The sequence below is a fragment of the Patella vulgata genome, chromosome 2 (assembly GCF_932274485.2).
Source record: "Patella vulgata chromosome 2, xgPatVulg1.2, whole genome shotgun sequence".
Classification (NCBI taxonomy): domain Eukaryota; kingdom Metazoa; phylum Mollusca; class Gastropoda; family Patellidae; genus Patella; species Patella vulgata.
The window spans coordinates 47,697,920-47,707,889 of NC_065880.2; the positions used below are offsets into that span (position 1 = coordinate 47,697,920).

Sequence of the window (9,970 nt, forward strand, 5' to 3'; positions counted from 1 at the left end):
CCTCGGTGGAAGCGGACGTTAAATAAAACTAACTCACACACACACGATCGTAGGAAATCTTACAGGCCAGACCCAACGGGGATGAGATTGATTCAAGCCCGCGCCAGGCGTGATAATCGCACTATAACCTTGATTCCCAACTTTTCGTTTTTCTCATAAATTATTATAGGTAGGCCTACGCTATAAAGTCGTATTCCTTCCTTCAAATTTTTATAATGTTCATATAAAACTATCATTTTCGAAAATATTCTTTGGGGGGGGGGGGAGAGACTGGGGAAACCACCCTGGACCGGCCTGTTCGCCGTGGACCATCAAGTGTAGTTACATCGCGTGACCCCGTAAGCCCAATAATGCCCTGTGATCTCCGTTCGCAATATGCTATATTTATTAACGTTTTCTGCCATTTGAAAGTAGGGCCTATATGTGGTGTACAGGTCTGGTATCTAGTCAGGCAACCCGAAACTACCCAAGTAATGCCGGTTGAGTTTTGGTGCAGACTTTTCCAAACTGGTCGGTGCAAATCCTAGTTGGTCCGAGTGAAAGTTTTCTGCGGATCAGTTTCGAACTATCGTCGAAGCCATTTGATTTCGTTGATCCATGGTTGATCCTAGTCCACACAATAGAATTTTATGAAGCTACGTCACAGTTTGTTGACTTCCTGTCTTGTTTTCTAGAAAAGAATTCGTCAATTCGTCTGTCATTGTCAAATGTTATTGTTATTGCGCAATTTATATTATCTTCCAAAATGTCTCTGAACACTTCTCATGCACAAAACAGTGGAGTATTAATTTATTCAGGGGAGAGGTACATTATCTAAATCTTTTTTATAACACTTATTGTGACTTATTGAATTCATTTGTTTGATTTTGTAGGACTACGCTATTTTTTTTTTATGGATTTTCCGTATTATTAAAGTCGGTGCAAAACAGCAGGGCCCTTAAATGTTACTATCTGTTCCAAGTGACACTCCGACAAGAAAATTGCTTGCCATTTCTTCAATCCATGTTTAATTAAAATGGCTAAAAAAGTAAAACTGAATGCCAGTTACTGAGTTACTTAACCACACGAAATAAAGTCCAGTTACGTCGTACAAAAAAATAAAAATACATTCGTCGAGTCATCCACACGGCTTTGGTTGAGTCATCCAATTGGCTTTGGTTGACTCGTCCACCCATGGGCATTTTTGTTGAAAATGCAATATGTCGAATAGGTATCCTAGCTAGTAGACAGTAATGTTCCATCTCTAAGCTTATAGAAGATAAACGATATTAGACATCATAATTTAATCTTGGCACAACATTTATCCATCAAATAATTTATATTCAGATTTCATATCAAGTCAATTAAATGTTGTCTTAAACATTAATGGACAATATGGTGCGCCTAATCTTCGATTTGTATTCATTATGTCTAAATTCATAATGCCAATCAACAAACAATATGGGGCTACTTTATTACAAAAACATTGATGAAGTAATCTTAGCAAGATTGGCCAATCAAGTTTGTTGATTATTGGGTAAATAAAACAATTTTAAAACAACCAATGAGTAAAACATATTTGTTCAAAACCACAGTTAACGTGTGTACGAGTCAACTACGGTATAGTTGTGAACAACATAGCCAATACCTTGGGGACGACTTATCTGTGGACGAGTTTGCATGGGGACGAGTTAACTGGCACCCCTAAAACTTAGTCAATAGTGACACACCTGGAATTGACATACCTCCATGGAATTGTCACAACTTTGCTTTCTTCATCAGACCTTATATTAAATTATTAATGCCAAGAAGTTTGATACCATCCATTATTCTCTTGTAAATTTCAAACATTCTATATGATATAGTCAACTTTCTAAAAACATCAACATGACCACTGTGCCTGCGTAAAAATTGGACCCTTACATATCAGGTAGGGGTAGAAGGATGATGCACAAATTGGGTGCATTCCATTAGAAAAACTAGTGACAGAGCTCTTTCTAAATGTTTATTTTAAAATAAATCAGGTATTCTGACAATATCGATTTTACTATTCCTCACCGTTAATAATACTAATAATAATTGATTTATATAGCGCCAACAATTCAACTCAGAGCTGCTCTCGGGCGCTTTACATAAGTACAACTTATATAAAATTACAACAATCACAACACATTAAACCATAAAAAAAGACATAAACGGAAAACATTATTTAGTACACATGGTAAAAATCTGACACAAACACAGCTAGAACCGTATTCAATCAGTTGTGTATTTGATTAAAAAGTTTGGTTTTGAGATAATTCCATAACTTCGGAGCACCGACTGCGAAAGATCTATCACTAGAGTTGCAGAAGTAATTAAAATGGCTGATCCATAAAGGTCGCCTGTCCAACCTCGTGGGTTTTCTCTGGTCCTCCGGTTTCCTCCCACTGCTAAAGACCCCTACCCTGTGCGCAAGCGAATTATTGAAATAAAATTTAACCATATGTTAGTCCCAAAATTACCTAGTTTGTGTCAAGTGGACGTTAAAGCCCATTTCTCTCTCTCTGATCCATAAACGACAATTAGAGATAAAGTGTTGAATTGGGAAGATTTGATTTGTTAATTTAATCAGACCTACCCTAATACCAATATTTAATTTCCATTGCAAAATAATTATATTAAAGATACATTATGGGAGATTTTAATAGAGAGTTGGCCATTCTTGCTATAACAACAGTTCAAAAATAGATGATAAAAGAAGAATATATTGAAAATTTCAGTCAAATTACTTTATTCTGAACAAAGTTATCACCATTGTAATTTTTGACTAGAAATAGGAGTCAAATCCCTCTTCACCGTCTTTGAGAACGCAGGCCGCTTGATTGACAGGCGTTAACTCCACCTACATAATCTCGATTATCAAGTAACGTTTTCAGTTCGTATCACATTTATTTTTACTACAAATTAAAAATAGGACTTTTATTATATAGATAAGAAGCGAAAGTTTTAAAGGAATGGACCAAATCAGTTCGTATCACATTTATTTTTACTACAAATTAAAAATAGGACTTTTATTATATAGATAAGAAGCGAAAGTTTTAAAGGAATGGACCAAATCAATGAGGCATAATTATAGCCGACTTCTTCAATCTTGTTAGCCTGCGTGTACTCCCGAAGCAGACAAATTGAAATAGGAAACATTGATCCAATGGGGCTGCATGAGCTGCAATTCAACTGGGGTGATGTTAGCTGCGATGTTTATCAATTTCCATAATTTTTCTGTAAACGCAAGTGACAAAAGAGCGTATAATACCGACATCCAAACTCTCATTTTAACCACAAATAAACATAATATCAAGCCCGTATATATCAAACTTTCAATCAAATTGACCGACATATGCGGCCTCGCTCACTAGCGGCCTCGCTTCGTACTCTCTATCATTCAGCCTCGATCTAAAATTTCCCGGAGTATGACGTCAATGTAACGGTTAATCTCAGCTTACGACGCGATTTAAAAATTTAATCAATCAATGAAATCCTGTTTAAATCCAAGCGAATCCAAACCATCCGTGGGTCTACAGGGTTGATTTTGTGCTTGTTGTGTAAATGAAGATCTAATTTATAATTTCTATGACATCGGAAGCCTAAATAAAGACTTGCAATAATCAGATTTAGCTCTTGCATAATGTATGTTTAAGTGAATGTCATTTTGTGTACAGATTTTGATATTATTTTGCAGGATACTTATATTTTACAATGCCATTGAAATGACATTTGAAGGACCAAACACACCACATTTTAAGGGAAAGAAGAAGGGCAGAATTTATTTAACAACTCACAGAGTAAGGCAATTTACATAGAAATTTACTAAACATTAAGGATCTTTAAAGACTGGGGTATAATTATATTGTTAAATTGAATAAATTATTGTTAATTATTCTCCAAGCATTACAGTATGAGCTTATATATATTATATGGCACAATATTTTTATGTTATAATTATAGATGATATTTACAAGCACAGATGGGAAAGATGTTCTTCAGTCATTTTCTTTCCCATTTTTGAACCTACGAGAAGTAGAATTAGAGCAACCAATTTTTGGTGCCAATTTTATTAAAGGTAGAATAATTGCTGAACAAGGAGGTGAGTTCAAAATCTTAACCATAGTCACACGCATTTAAAGAAAAATGTCCAGAAGGTGCAAATAATGATCCTGTTTCTGCTATATTTATTGTGTAATTCTCTTTGGGATTGTGAATTTTCGCGATTTAAAAACTATGTTAATGCCGAATAGACCCCTGTTTGATGAGATGCATAACTGTATTTAATAACTTTTTTAATCATTTTTAGATAAGGACTATATGGACATTTTTATTTGTTTAAATGTGCGAGACAAATATGCTGATGTTTTACAAATTGTCTATCCACCTTTTGAACAAACATAATGGTGCCATTGTATCGTAATTACAAGAAGGTGATTATGAGGTCGCGGCTCTCATATCAGTGTTAACATCGTTCATTGTTAACTAATGGCTTCTGCAGAAACTTTTAAAAATGTAACACCGATCAGACAATCTTTATGTTCATATCTGCTATCATTGCTGCAAATTTTTCTTGAATATCATTTAGTCGGCATAGTTTCTAATTGTCCTCCACCTTTTAAGGAAAGCAGGGAACTATTAAAATGGGTATGTCCATCTGTCACACTTTATGGGACACAATAACTCTGCTACTAATTGAGCTACAATTTTCAAACTTGGTGTTGGTATTTATTAGGTGAATGCCTTGACTGAGTTCGATGATGAGTATTTTCTGCTTAGGCTAACCAGAGATGCGCAATTTGATTGGTTGATGCTTTGCGACATGATAATTTCCCTTCTAATTAAGTCTGAGTGGTGAAATTTGGTGTACATACCGGGTAATTACATCAATACCTTGACTAAGTTTGATAATGCATATTTTCTATAGTTTCATTACATCAGTACCTTGACTAAGTTTGATTATGCACATTTTCTGCGTCTTTGTTTTAGGACATGATTTCAGTTAAGTGAGAGTTGTGAAACTTGGTGTATAGTTTCATTACATCAGAGTACAGTTTCAGTACATCAATACCTTGACTAAGTTCAGTGATGAGCAATTTTATTGGTTTAGACTTCGGAGCTCGACAACTTTGATTCTAATTGAGTGAGAAAAGTGAAACTTGGCGTATATCATTACATCAATACCTTGACTAAGTTTGAATACCTTGACCAAGTTTGATGACGAGCAATTTGATTATTGGAGCTCAACAACTTAGATTCTAATTGAGTGAGAATGGCGAAACTTTTCGAAAATGATTGATGCTTTGTAAAAAGACAAATATGCAATTAAAAAATGTGTGTCATCTAATTACCTTATCAATTTGGCAGGGGACAATAGCCTCACTGTTCGCTGGTTTTTGTTAGTGGTTAGTCTAAAATTGAAAGTGACCATAATAGAATAGCAATGGCAAATGTCAGTATCTGTACCCTGTCACATGACTTTGTATTGGGAAAAACCCATTTGACGTCATTCCGGATCATGTTTATTGGAAACATGTTGCTGTTGGTTCTGATATTATGTAAAGAGCAACTAAATATCAGAAGATACCACTTTTATCATCATCTGGACTATTTCACTACTGAATAATTGAACTAAAAAAATGCATACCCCAGTATCACTTTATAAAGTGTAGTAATCATTTTACAAACTTTTGTTTAAACTACAGGTAACTGGAATGGGGAAGCGAAATTTAAGATGCATTTTAATCATGGTGGAGCAATTGAATTTGGACAGTGTATGCTAAAAGCTGCCCAGCTTGGTAGGGCTACAATCTTTATATAATAAACATATCAGTAAACATGTATACATTACCAAAAATTTAAGGATTGGAAAACAAATAAAATTTGTCTTCTTATTAATAATGGTAATACAAAATACAATTACAAATTTGTATGGTTTGCTGGATCAACCTTGCCAGAAATGCGATTTTTATAATCATTTTTTTCCAAGAATTAGCAATTGTTCACTGCACCACTTACAAGCATGAGTGGTTGTATACAGTACTAAATCTGAGACTGAATTAATTGTTTGCTTTTATTAAGTACAGCATCATGTTATCTTTCTGTTTTTACAGCTTCTAGAAATAGACCACCACAACCACCACCATACAGCCCACCAACTGGTCCTATTTATCAGGCTCCTCCACCAGCTTACGAGGCACCCCACACACAGTTCTATGACTGGGTACCATATCAGACATTCCCAACAGCCCCACCACGTAAGAACCTCAGCATTATTTTGTTTTCCTTTTTGCAGTTTTTAAAAATCTTTGTCTACCATTATACATTCATGTAAATAGAATATGTGTAAATCGTAACAAATTTTTTACAAAAATTCCTTAAAGAAAACTGACATCGCAAATATAAATTAATCCATGTTGCATTGATTATATCTCAACATACTCTGTAACTGGATACAAATAAAATGTAAAATTCAGTTATGTTAAAATTTAGTTAGTAATCAATTGATTATTTATCCTTTAATTTCCTTAAAGCGGAATATGTATATATGACAGAAGCTCCCCCACCATATCCAGGTGTTGATCCCAATGCTGCAGTTTATCCACCACCATATGCTGGAGCAAATAATACAGGTACATGTACTTATTAACACTATCAGCATTTGCATCAAAGTTTATGAGAATTTATTTTCTCAAATTTACTTGGAGAAATTCACTTCAAAACTCTACATCTAAGACTTTGGTGGGTTATACACAAGGCAATCCATGCCCTAGTCAGGTCTTGAAGTATATTCTATAGAAGGCTATAAAAAACGTACTATTTTGTTTTTCAGGAAATGCTAAAGAAAGAGAAGCTGCAGCCAGTGCATATTACAATCCAGCAAACCCACAGAATGTCTACATGCCAGCACAAAACATGCAAAATGGATATCAACAGCCACCTCCTAGTTATGATGATGCCACCAAAAAACAGAATTAAGAAAATAAATAGTACATCTTTTCCATTTTTTTTTATATCAAATACAAGGGAATTTAGCTTTCTCAAAAAGTGCTCACCAATTTGATATAACAAAAAAAAAGATGAGTATGAGAAATTGATTTATCACCCAATATCATTCTGAAAGGAAAGAGGGTTGAAATTGGATTAAGTTACCAATTAAAGCAATGTCTTGTTGGATTATAAAAATAATGTTATTATAAAAGAAGTTGGTGAATATTGTAAATATTTGTTCTTGTTAATAACTGGCATAAATGTATGTTATTTTTTTTTTAACAAAAATGTATAATTAAGTTTTATATAAATTTATTAACATTGGAATAGGTGTCTGGAAATGAATTCAGAAGTACATGTATTGTCTTTTCTAGTCTACAACTACCGGTATGTATTTTATATACTGGATAAAATATAAATTTTTGTGATTTTAAACTTATTGATTAAAGAGTGTTGAAGTATGGGAAAAACATTTGTTGTAGAAAACGCCCTACTGTTTAAAAGATATTTATTTATTGTGAGTCTTTAATTTTATTTAACCTGGTTATATCATACTTTCATATAAAAGTAAGAAATATGCTTTTTAAACACACCCACCCATGGTGATATTTCTCATGAATAGAAAAACGTGCATATACTTCCTGTGCGTAAAAAAAAAATGATCATCATAAATGAATAAAAGTTCATTTTAATATATCTAGGTTTGGGGTGTGAGTGATCAACCTCCTATATTATTATTAGGTTATTTCGAATGTTATGTTTTTGTTACATTATTACTCTGCCTTTCCATTATGGGAGATAACACATAAAGTACACGAATGCTGAAATTACATTTGCATGTTTTGTAATATAGTTAAAGGTCTACTAGATGTGTAGTACTGCTTCCACAATTCCCTGATTTAATTCTGAATGAATTGAAAGGATTTGGGTTAAAATCCTCTGCCAAGTTACAAGAAATTTAGAAAATACTAAAAAAATATAAAATAGGTTTCAAATACAAAATGGAGGTAAATCTTTTATTGGTTATTTGGTTATTTTGATTATAATTTTAATGTTGAATTTTATATATCTTGTGTTATTGATTTGCAAAAAAATTAAAATTATTACTGCATTCACTCAGTGCACCCCTTATTAAGAATAAATTAGGAAAATATATAATTATAATATAATTAATGTGGTTGATGTTCTTTACTTTATGAATATCCAAAAAAAATTATTTCTTTAATGGGGTGTTTGGGTGGACGAATGGTCTACTGCATGAACTTTAGATCATTAAGGTCTGTCATTGAGTCAAGTAAGTGGTTTTGATCACAGGCTTGTATGTGAGGAGGAGTAGGGTCGCTTGCCTAACCTCTGGGTATTATGATATAATATACACAGGATAGTGGTTTCTACCGATAACTATAATTACAACAAAATCTAAAGCCATTTTGTGTTACTATATAGTTACGAAAAATTATGATGAGAGATCTACCACATGCTACATAAGTACCTAGCACTGAGCCAATTTAGACTCTGTACACATAAGGTAGAAAGGGATAGACGTAACAATTCTTCATCACCAGGGATGAGAGAACCTGTAAAAATTGTATCAGTCGAGAAGTGGATGATGAAACAAGTGGATGTTGAAACAAGCGTTTTACTTCATAGCTTTACTAAAAAATTTCCAGGAAAAGCTTTTAAGCCACCGCTCTATTATTGTACAATGCAGATCATAACATATAATGAATGATGATAAATGCATATCTCAGCGTTTGTATTTATGATAACTATATTAATATTATTATATACTTTGAATGGTTTTGTCTGTTCTAACATCAGTTTTTATATGCCCACATTGAATGTGGTCGTATATTGTCGTCGCCCCCGTCGGTCGGTCCATCCGTCGGTCCCTAGAGGAAAAAGTTAATATCCGATTGACTTTAAATTTATACACAGTGTTTAAGGTCATGAGACGAAGAAGCCTATTGATTTCCAGCAATTTCCGATAATTACTGCCAGAGTTATGGCCTTTGATCACTTCGAAAAAAATCTTGTGGAGGCTCTAGAGGGTAAAGTTAATATCCGATTGACTTTAAATTTATACACAGTGTTTAAGGTCATGAGACGAAGAAGCATATTGATTTTCAGCGATTTCTGATAATTACTGCCAGAGTTATGGCCTTGATCACTTCAACAAATCTTGTGGAGGCTCTAGAGGCAAAATTTAATATCCGATTGACTTTAAATTTATACAGAGTGTTTAAGGTCATGAGACGGGGAAGCCTATTGATTTTCAGCGATTTCGGATAATTACTGCCAGACTTTAAATTTTTACGTAATGTTTGAGGTCATTTGACGAAAAATCCTATTGATTTTCAAAGATTTCCGATAATTACTGCCAAAGTTATGGGCCTTGATCACTTTGAAAAATCTTGTGACGCTCTAGAGGCTTATGTTATCATCCGATTGACTTCAGATTGATACACAGATTTTAAGATCTTGAAACGAACAAGTAGCCTATATTGATTTTCAATGAATTTTGATAACTTGAACAACTAAATCCATGATATTAAATATTTTGTATACTAAACGTTAGCATGGGGCAGAAATTTATAAAAACCAAACAAATTCTAAAGATTTTTCTGATAATTAGTTAATGAGTTGTTACTGATTTTAGTGTATTATAAATGTTTCATTACTGAAAAAGTAAAAATATGCGACAACTTAGTTGACTGCCCGGACGATTTAGCTGCTGTGGGCGTATGTTTCATTGCCTGGCAACCTATCTTTATGTTATTATGTGGATTGTATTTGTATTGTTTAGTGTTCACTTTACCCTACAAATGTATATCATGCAGTTGTGTAATAAAACAATATTATTATCAATAATGGTTAATGGTTACACCAATCTGGATTTCAATTGTAGCCTGTCTTTTTACAGGCCTATATAGCAATTCTTTCTCCCCCTCTTTTTTTATGTCAGTATTTTTGTTTT

The 9,970-nt window shown here is 33.5% G+C and overlaps 1 protein-coding gene across 1 annotated transcript; it reads left to right on the forward strand.

Annotated features, from left to right (window-relative positions):
* The first annotated feature begins 642 nt into the window (after nucleotides 1-642).
* LOC126812408 (WW domain-binding protein 2) lies at nucleotides 643-9,864 on the forward strand. The gene is made up of 7 exons (XM_050538785.2): nucleotides 643-804; nucleotides 3,701-3,803; nucleotides 3,967-4,105; nucleotides 5,709-5,801; nucleotides 6,117-6,260; nucleotides 6,537-6,635; nucleotides 6,836-9,864. The coding sequence occupies exons 1-7, from the start codon at nucleotides 746-748 to the stop codon at nucleotides 6,979-6,981; spliced, it is 783 nt and encodes a 260-aa protein (XP_050394742.1). The 5' UTR covers nucleotides 643-745; the 3' UTR covers nucleotides 6,982-9,864.
* Nucleotides 9,865-9,970: the final 106 nt, after the last annotated feature.